Source organism: Propithecus coquereli, unplaced genomic scaffold, assembly GCF_000956105.1.
Source record: "Propithecus coquereli isolate 6110/MARCELLA unplaced genomic scaffold, Pcoq_1.0 Scaffold331, whole genome shotgun sequence".
Lineage (NCBI taxonomy): Eukaryota > Metazoa > Chordata > Mammalia > Primates > Indriidae > Propithecus > Propithecus coquereli.
The window spans coordinates 1,959,427-1,972,991 of NW_012148964.1; the positions used below are offsets into that span (position 1 = coordinate 1,959,427).

Sequence of the window (13,565 nt, forward strand, 5' to 3'; positions counted from 1 at the left end):
TAACACTTATATTTTTAGCCTGTACCACGAGTTTTGGGGCAATGAGTTCAGGAAGATTATTCTCCACTGTGCAAAGTAACATTTACTTTTATCTATCCTGAAATTATCCTTCAACCATTATGGGATTGGTCCCAGTGGTGAACAAACTCATTTTCATGCTTTTGCAGATTTTAGTCTTATCCACACCAGGCCTTTGTCCTTCCAGATGGAAGGCCCTAATCTTAAAGCCTATTGCCAGAGAGCTCCTCCCTCTGATCATTAGCTTTCCTTGTTAATCGTGCTGTGGTAGTGTTTCGAGGCAACTTGTCTGGCCGTCTGAAAAGTGACGCACAATGGCTTGTCCTTTCAGGCACTGACGAAAGGCCATCTGGTAGGAGCAGGGCTTTCCAGCTGTATTATAATTTTTTTGAATTAAACATTTTTAACCATGTAGAGAATGAAGGGCAGAGACCCTGCCTAGGCGGCCTGAAGTGAGCCCTCTGTTTATGCTTGCAGAAAGAAGAAAGACAGAGGGAAAAAAAGAGGGCAGGGGTTGGGAGGAAGAGAAGAAATCAAAGAGAAAAGGAAGAAAGGAAGGAAAAAAGAAAGATCAGTGTTCATAATTAAGAAGCTATATTATACATTCAAATCACTATTTGCAAGTAAAAAAAGAACTTTGCTTTTTTGTTTCATACCCCAGGCCTGAACCCTGAAGACCAAATATTCTAAGTGATTTAAAAAAAATTCCCAAGGAGGGTGCATTTAAGTGGACATGGAGATTTCTTCCTTTCCAAGAACAAGAATTTTACAGAAAAAAAGGGTGCTCAAGAGTAATAGAAGAAGTAAGCAAATATTTTGTAATAGACTATCTTACCCTTGGTACTTTGAATTTATCGTGTAGAAGTTAGAGTCCATTAAAATGAGATATATGAGTACCTTCCATGTGCAAGGTGTTTGCTGGGCACTGAAAATAGATAAGCTGGATCTAATTTCAGCTCCTGTTATTTCAGACATTACAGTTTGTTTTCCTGTGGAACATTAAGGCAATATAATAAATTACAGCCTTCCTGCTGAATTTTACTTGCTTCTATTTTTCTGTCATGAAAAAAAATCACTCAAGTGCTTTCTTATCTTACCATTGCAAGAACTTGCAAGTATTTAGGAAACACAGTTCTTTCGCTTAAGAAAATTTTAATTCATTGGGGAAACAGATGAAACATGACATATACATTTATTTTATATGCTATTTGGACCCCAGTCATTTGGAATTGTTGACATTTGGACAAAGGCTGGGCTGAAGTTCAACTTTATTTCATCTTTGGTCAAAGAGCTTACTAAATAAAAGTAAATAATACTTCAGAGAAAGATTTACATTTTTCAAGAAAACGTTTTTAAACTGTGAGTCACATTTTGCAAGCAAATTATTTAGGTTAAGTACATGCTGTTTTAACTATAAAAGCAGATCATGATGGATCTCAACTTAAGAGCACTTAGTGTGCTGTCAATTCTTTTTTTCCTAAAAAATGAATGTTTTTCTTTAAAAAATATTTTTAACATATAATTCAGATACACAGTCTTCTTGGTGCATTTAATTTTTGAGGTCTGATTGTGGACACAAATGACAAGAATATATAAATGTGTATACAATCTACTCTAGCTACTTATGGGATTGCAGGGTGACAGCAGTTAGTGGAAGAGAGATGATTACAAGACACTGTGCAAGTTCTGAGCAGAAATATGAACAGTCTTTGCTTTATAAATGTTGCACTTTGGAAGAATGCTCATCCTTTAAGTCTGCTGCTGTGCCAAGGCCAGCATACACAGAACTTTCTTCTTTATGAGACACTATTTCTTGGAGGTAAATTTATATTGTCCTATGTGTGTTTTAAATGTGAACTTGGAGGTTGTAGCTCCACAGTCTTCTTACATACCCAGATAAATGATTAATTTTGCAAATTACAAATGTGTTTACTTTGGCTTTTTGAAACTATAGTTCTGAGACCAACTGTGCCCTTCCTAATTTGGAAATATTTTCTTTCTGGTTTTTATTTTGACACGTACCCAGCTATCTACGTTTGTTGCTATTTCTAAAAGCATCCCAAGGGAGCTGCTTTCAGGGTTGTCATAGTGCAGACAAACACACAAGAAAACCAAGAACTCGGTGCTTTCATAAAGCATTTTTTTATTTGAAAACATTATACAGGCATTACATTGCCACAGCCAGTCCATAGGGAAGCATGCAAATATCAAAAATGGACAGTTTGTTCAACTTATCAGTGTAAATTTCTTTTTTGGTTCATATTTTCCATTTGCAGTGTCAGGGTTAGTGTGCTTCGTTATGTGGCTTAACAATAGAATCCTACCCATGGGGTAAAAGCTGTACTGGTAGCTAGCTGGGGACTACTAAATGGTTATAAATCAAAAACAAACCCAAAACAAGCAATACTACACGCTTGTCAAAAGGTTAATAGCACAAGTTAGCAATATCTAAACTAAACATTGAAACATTTTCATGGGACACAGTGGTGCAAATTTTCCCATTGCTTGGTCTACCTGGTTGCATGTTTAAGAGTTTGAAGCTGTGGGAAGGTCTGACTGAGGCAAGCTGTGTCCCCAGTGCAAGTTTTCATTGAGGAAGTGAGAATCACCACTCATCTCTAGCGGGGAAGGAGAACTGTGGTTTGCTCTTAGCCAATCAAATTCTGCACAAATTGCTAAAAGCTCATTCGTTGAGGAGAGATTGGTGGTGGATTGAAAAGCTGAAATCTTTGCTGGTGTCTACTGGAGGTTATGAAATCTCAGAAACTAAAACAGCTAGAGTTAATGTTGTCCTACTCCCATTTCCCTCCCCATTCCCAAAGGATCAGTGTTTTTACACAGAAAAAGAATTTGTTCTTTGCTATCTTTTTCTTTTCTAAAGTACCAGTCTGGAACTCTTGATCTTGAACAATTCAATGTATTATCAACCTTTCTAAATGGAGACAAACCAACACAGTGAGGTCACCCAGTGACATGAAAGTCTGAGTACAAGGACAATGAATGGTAAGGGGTATACAGTGAATTCATCTTAACATTCACACTTGGTTTCCATACAATGGAGTCAATTAAAATGTCCTATAAAATAATTCAGATGGCAACCTTTAGCCATCCGTTGATTGCAAACCTTTTGGAAATTTAAATTTTTTACAAAATTCCCAGTCTACTGAGTGAACTTGGAAATAGTTTCATCCACTTGCTTCTCATAAGACTTTACTAAGTGTCTACAAATTAGTGTCATAAAAACGAATCAAAAAGACGAAAACATTTGGCTTAAAATAAATACTAAAAATGCAATAAATCAAGCAAATTATGCAAACCAAAGGAATGTAAACACAAAAATAAAACCACAGTCTTTAAAGGTCTTCGGATCTGAATGGACAAAATACTCAGAGAAAGGTATTTAATCGGTCTGAAAGGTAGCAGAGAGCAGATGTTGGCAAAGTTGTTTTGATTTAATGCAGCTTTAACGTTGTTTTCCCCCCACAGAAAATGAAACATGTTTCTAAGGGGGCTGAACTGAGATGATCACCAGATCTGAATACCAGAGAAGATAATTTTTCTTCCCCATATCCAAGGGTGGGACTGCCCACCCTGTGTGGAAGGCAGGCAGAAAAGCCACATGGCTGTTGAGGGTCAGCATGGGAGGCTTTTGCCTGTCAGCTTTAGGCCTCGTTCAGGCCCTCTGGGGGTCCTGATTACACTGCAGTCTGTCCTTCTACTTTCGAGAGACCCCACTGGTGTTTTGCTTTGCTTGCTTGCTTCAGCTATATCGATTTGAATTGCCCAACATTTCATAAACATTTATTTTTCCTTTACAAAACCTATAACTCCATCAAGGATCTTTATGAATCATATTGAAGTCAGCTAAGCTTAAAGAGTACTTCACATACTGACACATAGAATCTATTCTAAATTACAGAGCTCTGTGGTGTTTCTTAATTTCCTGTGTTTGAAAAAAAGGGCCATTTTAAGGGCAATAGATTAGACTAGTGATATATCACTCAAAGCTTTATCAGGATCCTGTAATATTCTCTGTATCCATAAGAATGTTGTGTCAATATATTCTGCTATTGAATGGATGCCAAAGATGACCAAAATGCCAGACTTTTCCAATGGTGACATCTTTACCACTACAAAGTGGCGAGATCAATTGAGATATTTTCAAAGACTGCTCCACATCAGCACCTTGACTTTGCTAGGAGGTGGCACAACCAATGATACTCCACAAAAAAAGATAATTTCCATGCTGGTGTATTTCAAAAAGGGTGTTATACGATTAGGAGGGCAGAGGACCATGGCTTTTTCCACTGCCTTGACCAATTTCCGTATTATCACTAAGGAAATCTAGGGGAAAAAAGGAAAATTAAAAATAGTTGTTGAAGAAAGGATATAGGGAGAGGCAGAAATATTTTTAAAACATATATTGACCTAAACACAAATGATATTATTTCTGGGGTTTCCCATAAGCCACAGAAATTGAATAGTCCTTATCCTGTTATCACAGGGACTTGATTAGCAGAATCACATGGCACAACAGAAAGGCAATGGCCTGGAGTAATCAGAGATTGAAATATAAAAAGGCTAAAATGTTTGTTTTAGATCTATTCCTAGAATAGAGAATTATATGGTCAGTTGCCCCTCCCCACAAGGGTCACTGCACAAAATACGTACTGAGCAGGCAATCCAACAGGTAACAGAGGAAACCATTAGCCACCAGGTCCCTAGGATAAGGAAACTTCTCAGGGGTGGAGCGCCTGTGGCATGCATCACTCATATAGTCTGTGCAAAAAAATAAAGTATGATTCTTAAAAAGTGACTTGCCATAGAAAAGTGGGATTTATGTTGACTACATGTGGGTCTGGCACTAGTTCCCATCAGGAGTACAAAACATCCTCCTGAAAGTTGGTGTAATAACAGTAACAATAATAATACAAATAATAACAATAATACTTGCTTTTTATTCAAAAATTTTCACAGTAATTAATGCAGGGGGGGTTGCGATCAGGATACACACTAGCTGGGCATCTTTCCAAGTCAGGCAGATTGGAGCCTGTGTCTCCAGTGATGTTTAGCTCGTTCCTTTTACAAGCTTTTGGAGGATTTGCTACCTTGCAGTCCACCTGTGTAGACTGCACCCAGTAAATACCTTTCTCTATGTACAATACAGAGATGATGGGTGGACACACGGCCTGATCTGGCCTCAGTGGGCAGGGCGGGCCTCATCCTAGGCCACGCGAACATGGGGCTCCTCTTCTGTCTCCTGGCCCAGGCTGGTGTAGGTGACTGAGGGCTCCACCTGACCTGTGGTCGATAAGTCCACGACGGGTCCTGAAGGATTGCGGAACTGCTTGTACACTCGGGGGTCCTGGGCTATGTAGGTGGAGGTGGAGGAGTAGAGCACCAGCCCAATGAGGATGGTGAAGAAAGACAGGAGATAAAGTCCTGAAAACTGAAAAACACAACAGCAAAGTCATCTGACAGCCTCGGTAGAACCACTGACATGTTAATGAGGCACAGAGAGACGAGGAAGGAGCTGCTTCCTCTTGGAACAGGCAGCTTGATGAGTTGGCCAGTTCTCGTGATGGAAAGTGAATTTTCTCTTCCTAAACTGGCTTGGTCTTATTGATTCCCATTATCTTTTTGCTAGACCCTGCGGCTAACACAGAGGAACACGTAGCCAATTGTCTCTAAAGTGCCAATCTGAGGACCTGGTGTGGTGGGAGAGCTAGTTAAGCACAAATTAAAACGCATCACGTTAAAAGCAAAAAATCTCCAATATCGCTCAATAAAGAGTCGGTTGTTTGTGGCTTCATTAAACCCAGAAGAAATATAGATATCCCATTTAGGGTGGTAATGAAGCCATAAACAACGAACCCCTCACTGACAGCTGCATCAGGACACTCTCGTTTCACCTTAATACAATTCAGACACTATTTTTCTTCCTCGTATGGATTGTTATTGACTTTGGTAACTATCTTTGCAAGATTAGATTATCCTTGGACAGAAAGAAATAGTATAACATTCCATTCCTGCCCCGTTAATCTATAAAGAAAACCAAACAGGGCTGTATATACAGCATTCTGCTCCCTAATCTACTTGCTTTCACAGAGTCTGTGGGGAGAGGGAGAGAAAATATCAGTTTACACAAGTCCCAAGAATGGACACATGTTTTTGGAAAATTATAACTTCTGGACCTTCCTGAGTGGTTACACTGGAAGTATTGTGTTGCCATTTCTATTGTTCCGTTCATTCATTCATCCCTTCTTCGTATGCCTTCTCTATATCAAAGACTGAACCATGTACTGGCAAAGAGAAATAAAAAATATGGGTGGTCCCTACCATCAAGGACTTAATTGTCTCAGTGGAGAAACAGAGGCACAGATAGACAGAAACAACACAATGGACTATGGCCTGCCAAGTCTCATGTCACTCCAGAGCTGTGTCTTAATCACGTCCTGCATCCATGAGAAAAAGGGGGTTGATTTTAATTTCCTCATTTATTTTTTATGTTCTTGCCTTGAAAGAACTAAAAACTGGTAGAAAGAGAAAAATTAATTGGAAGCTGGAAGAAAGGAGAAGAGGAAAATGACCCAGAGATTCTGTGACATAAGTTATAGGGCTAGAATAGAAAGCTAAAAAATGGCTATACTTTGTAGTTTAGTAATAGGAAAGGCAGTCTTGAAAATGGCTCATTAAAAACAAGTGTCCTGGGGCCAAAAGGCTCTGGTACAGTTTTCTTTCTTTCTTTTTGCAGCACAAAGTAATTAAGACTGAAGATGACTTTCTGATTTTCTTTCTGGAGCACTCTTCACCCTGTCTCTCAATCCCTTTATTTTTCACATTCATACCATATGATAATACCACCTCAGATGGATTTATGTACTAGACTCAGCTTGTAACTGCTTCACTTAATTAACTTGACATAATTAATTCAGTTTTCCCCAGTGAAAGCAAATGTGACTTATTGTTTGATTCATGAATTTGTAAAATAAAATGATAGGAAAAGAAGACCACTAACTCAGCACTGTTGTATATGATCTCAGAAAACCTATTTACACACAAAGTTGCTTCCCGAAATTCTACATTCAAGAGCTTCATCCTTTACCTGAAACTTGGGTGAATGAAATGGGTTTGTTCCTAACATTATAAGCATTTCAAACATTTCGTTAATTACCTTCACTTCCAAAACTCCAGTCATGCATCTCCAGTTTTAAGCAAAGAGCCTTCCATGGGCTTAGGTATGAATCTGCCTCTATTGCAGCAGATGGAGGTAGAGAGATTAACACATTGACTGTCACACTAGAAAAAAAAAATTTTCCTTGGAGCTACAGTGTTTTGTGATGAAAATAGAATAAAAACTTCAAAAATAAAACAATCCTTTCTAATTTAATGAAAAATTTATTTTTTATTGTTTTCTGTGTGTGAGTTATATGCAACTAGAAAAATAGTTCTCATGGCTTCCAAGGTGAAGAGATGTGAGAGTTACATATGCTTCACAAGGCCTGGGCTCAAAACTAGTGTGAGTTAAATACAACTTACATAGCAGTTAACGTGTTAAGAATGGCGGCTTTGCAGTTATCATTGCATTCTAACCACCAAACTGGCTTTAAATCCTAGTTCCACTACTTTCTAGTTGTAATTCTGTACAAGTTTCTTAACCTTTCCAGGTCCAAGCTTCCTTTTCAGTAAAGTGCATCTACCATACAGGGGTTAATAAGACTAAAGTAGATAAAGCAGGTAAAGCACTTATTATAGTTCCTATCTGGCAGCAACCATTCAACTCATATTAGCTTCATTGTTGTTATTGTTATTGTTTTTGTTATTACTACAGCACAATTTATAATTGTAATACTCCGATATCTTACAATGTTCTAACATTATCATTGATTAAATTATCTTTTCCCAATAGTCTTTTGACTGTGGGGCTGTGTCTTTTTTGACCAGTATCAAACACAGAGCCTGGCAGAGTATAGACATCTTCTAAGTATTACTTGCTATTTGTTTTTATGTTGGATAAATTAATTTTTCTCCTTCTACCAGTTTTTAGTTCTTTCAAGGCAAGAACATAAAAAATAAATGAGGAAATTAAAATCAATCCCCCTTTTCTCATGGATGTAGGACGTGATTAAGACACATTAATTATGGGGAAGTTTCAGGCTAATGAAAGAAACATAATGAAAAATCAGCCTGTACCAGTCGTGTATTTCAAATTTTTTAGCTTTAACCTAGATAATATTAATAAAATGTCATTTCAAGTACATAAAATGCTAAATATTGTTAAAAACCTGTTGAAAAGTAAGTCATAGTATCAATCTGTAATCATTGACTATAAAAGTCATCTTGAAACCTGGGGCCAGAAGAGGGTGAAGGATGATGAATTGGGAAAGACACTAAAGAAAGCAAGAATCTGTGTAAAAGACTTGGGACTGCTGACCAGTAGACTGGGGTAGGAGATTCCATAAACTTGGGGTGGACAGGATTTGGCCATTGAATAATTTAGGGGTAGGGACAGGAAAGGCTCTGATACAGGGTACCCAGGTAGAAGGATTAGGGAATCTAAATTCTTGAGAATCTCAATGTCTGATTTTAGATCCCATATCCTGACCTGGTCAATATGACAAAGAACATAATATTAAGTTTTGCAAAGCTAATGTCTTTGCCTTTGCAAGAAATAACATCTTAACATCCATTTAAAAGTATCATCCCTTTTTGCGACATGGACCCATCAGATAAATCCACTACAAATGTGTTTTTGTTTGGACTTAGCTTTAAAATGACAACACATACTTTATTTTCAATGCCTTTTTATTTAATTCATACAGAATTCAGTCAAAAATTATTCAAGAGATAGATAGCATGGAATTTTAATATGACAGAGGCATTCTGGAAGTCACCCAAGAGGCTTTATTAATAGTTGGTAGAGAAAGTTCTCATTTAATACACAAGCCCAAAAAGAAAGCAGTCAGGCAAGCATTATGATTAATTGGGATAAATATTAAATGCTATAAATAGTGACAGAAAGGTTTGATTTTTTTAAAAAAAGTAAGAAAAAGTTTCATTTTTCTCCTTTCTAGCTTAATTGAAAAAAAGAAAATTTAATCAGGGGTACCTAACAGAATGACCCCAGTTCTGGATGCTTCACTTATCTTGTCGAGCATTCATTTAATAAACCAATCAATGAAACAAAAATTTTGTTCGGTCTAGGCTGTTTAACTTACTAACTGCAAAGAAATAGTTATTTCTAGTTCCCCAAGCAAAGAGAACAGGAACTTCTCTGGAACGCGGTGATGACTGAAGCTGTGTCTGAGTTACAGATAAGCCAAGTGTAGGCAGAGGCTTGCTGTTTCCATCCAAGGGCAGGGGCTGCTATCTGAAGTGGACTTTGCTGTCTTCCGCTTTGCCAACTGTAGCCCATCAGAGTATGCTGCATGGTCCATGCTGCGGACACACGTTTTGTGCATTTAACTAACTGGTAGCTTCGAGAAGCTGAGAAAGGATGCACCCTGTATTAACACTGCCACACTGCAAGACACTGTACTTTGCCACTGTCTTTTTCCATCTTGATGGGTCTCTTTGAAAACAACGGTCAGAAGGCACTCACTGCACAGGATGAGAATCCCTGAGTGTTGCTCAGAATAATCTGACCAAGACACAAGCCATGGTACAGAATGAGGTGGCTTGGAAGACTGGTAACAAGCCTGTACAACCAGGGGTTAACTTCCATCCAGGGGTTAAACCTACCTCTTAGACAGTTGGCCTATCAGTATGATTGCTGTTTGATTAATGTGGCATTCAGCACATCGGTCAAGGTCAAACCAAATTTACATATTGTTTTTGTGATTTAAACATCTAAGTTGAATTTTAATAAACTAATGACTTCAGTGGGCCTAAACCTATACGAGTAGAAAACCATACGATTTGAAACTCATTTGAAAGTACATTTATAAATATATCAACTAGACGATGTCAAGAAGAGGGCAATTTTTCAAGGGCAGCTTTTTCTAGCTTGACTCAAACAATGGCAGATGTCAGGAGAGGAGAGCATGGGAAGTCCTTGGAGGGGTGCAAAGCAGACCACAAGTGACGCTGGCTGAAGCTCTACTTTAACTGAATGCACGTACCAACTACTTCTGTGTAATGGGCCTAGTGTTTTCCTTCCTTCCCGGGAAGTGTACCTTAAAACAGTCCCTTTATGGCAACTGCTTTTGTGTAATACAGCTTTTGTAAGGTTCCTTATGTTAGATTTTGGTCATTTTTTGCTATACGTCTCCACTTGTGCTTACTAATGATGAGAACTAGTTGTTGATTTAATGGATAACGGAAACTTGTAAGATTTTTTTTAGCTCTTAAAGACAAATGTGTGACAGTTTATCTAAAAAAAGATTCAATGGAAAAAAGAAACTATGTTACTCATGAAAGGCAGAGAAAAAACTGGAAAGGAGTGGTTGGTGAGGTTTCTTAGAAAAGGGGGCCCAGGGGAATGGGACTTGGGGTAAAACTCCTGGAATCATTTGAGAAAAAAGAAGATCTAGATCTAACTTAGAGAGCCAAGGAAGCTCGGAGAAAATACAGTTAGTAGGAGGGAGAAAATCAGGTCAAATGAGACAGAAAAAGATACAGGTAAAGAAAATTTCTCAATAACTAGAAGGAAAGATGGAAGAACCCGATAATCAAAAAATAATTCTTGTCTAAATTGAGTCAGCATGTACTCTGTCTTCTATCTGCTTATGTCTCTCTTTTTATACACACGCACACAGACACACAGACACAGACACAAACACATGCACACACTCATCTATACGCCCCTACTGCTGACTGGTATGATCTGCCTTCTGAACTCGCATTCTTATATTACACACTTATTTTTCTTGAGAGTAGGTGAGTAGCCTGATACAACACTGCCCTTGATGGCTTCTCATGTACCAGAGATGAGAGAAGGGCGATGCTTTCAAGCCATGAGGTGTTCCCAAGGCTATCTATGATGGATGGAGGAAGGAAAGACCAAATATCTCACACCATAGCTCACGGATGATGTTATTGTTAAACTTCCAAGACATGTTGCCTTTTGCGGCTCTATTGGATCTGAGGCTGCCACTGAAGGAGGCACACTATTTGGAAACATGGTCATCGTAAGAGTTGAAACTGGTCCCTGAACTGCATAAGAAGCCTACACAGAAATGAATTCAAGGATGTTTCTAAGGGTTCTTAGAAATGGCTTTCGATGCAGAGTTATTTCACATATATGAAGGATATATGGCCACAGTAATGATTTCTTTTCTGGTTGATTGTTATAAAAAGATACAGACGTAATTAAACTTTCCCATATTTTTAACTCTTTGGCAGAAAACATCTATGAGGGTAGAGTCTGGGACTCTGTAAACTTAACAGTTGCTACCGAAATTAATGTGACCATGGGTACTTACCCACGAACAATAAATGGGCAGCAACTGATCATTCTCAAGGTAATGCAGCACAGGCTGGTAAATGTGGGCTCAAGAGCTGCTGGAAGAATTTCCATGGAAAGAGATTGGCCTGGTAATTTCAACAGGCAAGTTGTACCCAGGAAAAACTAGATTTTTAATTAAGTTTGTGACAACTGTCCCGAATATTCTTTGCCATATAAGACAATGGGTCCTATTTTCCCTATACTTCTCTACTCTGTGATATAAAATGCACATATGAAGATAAGTCAACTGGCACATCTAACCCTGATTGCTAGACCAAGAAGGAATAAATAAGCCCAATTCTGTTTCAAATGGAAGCAGATTACCACTTTGGAAGTCCTGGGTACCGGAGTAGTTTAAAGATCCAGCAGTGGCTAGATTAAAGTAACATGCTAAAAAAGAGAGAATCATTAATTAAATGTAATGCCACCATAGTGAAGAATGACTCGAAGGGGATTCCATGGTCTCTCAAGTCCCACTTTATGTGTGGATTGCAAGATGGACCCTTTGGCAACAAGCTTGGAAGGGAAACAGCCAATCTGCTGTGTGTCATGCGGTGGGAGAGAGAAGACAGCTCAGCAATGACCATACAGCCCATCTCTCAGCAGCCATGTGCTTCTCAGAGGGCTGAGGACCACACCTCGAGCCTGGGAGAACAGTTTTGGGCACAGAATGAGCGGATGTTGATCAGTGCTGAGCACACTGTGAGCTGTGGCCTATTTAGGACCCTGTGACAAAAAGCTCTGCCTGGTCCTGATCTATTGCCACTGGGCCTGAGCCAATTGCTATTCAGGCCAAGAAAACTAGACAGACCTGGCTCCACAGAAAAACCAACACAAACAAGTTGATGTTTGACCTCCTAATTTTGGCTCTGCACAAAACTAACAAGATCATTTTTATTATTATGAAGTGTATTAAAAAGGCAAAAGTTCAGTTTCTGGGTTTACTGAGCTGGAAATAAATTGCCTGGAGAGACCAGAGCTCTTTCGAATACTTTTGAACTCCCCAATTATTACTCTATCTGCTACTCTCACTTCCCTTATTTCTCCTCTTCCTTTTTTTTGCTCATTTCTTTTTTGTTAGGGAAAAAAAGGACTAAATCTTTCTGGTTGAATATTACAATATTTCTTTATTCTAGGTTATACCATGCAAAGTATCAAATGTGGGCATGGCATACGATCTATTGCCAAATACCGAAATTAGTTGTCTTTAGAGACTAAGAATACTGACTCCCTCCCTCACCTTCTATTCTTTTTTCAATTTGGGAATTCAAATCCCAAATCCACGCTAATCTAATAAAGACAGAAAATAAACGAATGAGTGCTTTCATTTGAATGCCAAATGGTTTTTTCATCCATATCAGGAAACCAAACCATTGCTAAGATTGAAATACTTGGGAATTGATTTATTCTCCAGGCATCGTGCTGGTAAAGAAAACAGAACCAGCAAGCAGGGCCCTGGTTTCTCTGTGTGCCTGACACCATCACCCAGGGTGAGGCTGTGCCCTGAGCTGCAATCCCAGTTTGGTTTATGAGGCCCTCTGTTTGGTTTGCAAAACCAATTCATTTGGCAATATAATTTGTGCAGCCAATCACATCTAAGGCCAAATAAGGGTTCTTTAACAGGCAAATATCTTCCCCTGTGGGTAATTTCACACATGAGTACAGCAATAGGGAACTAAAAACGGATTTCTGCCACTATCTTTTATATGACAAACAGACATTTTCACTGGTCTGATGAACTGATAGAAATCCTCATTCAAGCATATTTCTATTTTCTGCATTCCAGCAAAAAAAGACTGTAATAGCCACACCAGAAGCAGAACAGAGGGGCTTACTCCATGGGAGTGTTCAATTATAGGCTCAGTTACAACAAAGACTGTTCAATGGCTCATTTATGTCACCTTTCCCTGCATAGTTTTTATTATCACTAGTCAAAAAGGAATTGCATGTGTATAGGAGGCACACTGAGCAGTGGCCTTCACTCCACTGGACTCATGCATCACAAGACATCTATTTTCCCTCAGCAAAACACAGAGGTGCATGCTGGGCTGGAGCAATTTTGTAGGGCATTGAATTTTATTGTATTTCTTTCAGCATATTA

General features: G+C 38.7%; 1 protein-coding gene across 1 annotated transcript in view; it reads right to left on the bottom strand.

The window, feature by feature from the left end:
* Positions 1–5,242: 5,242 nt before the first annotated feature.
* The window catches only part of SLC35F1 (solute carrier family 35, member F1), a 408,845-nt gene continuing 400,522 nt past the window's right edge, over positions 5,243–13,565 (bottom strand). Inside the window, exon 8 of the mRNA XM_012650546.1 lies at positions 5,243–5,467. Coding sequence (XP_012506000.1) covers positions 5,243–5,467 — 225 coding nt within the window. The remainder of the gene's footprint in view (positions 5,468–13,565) is intronic.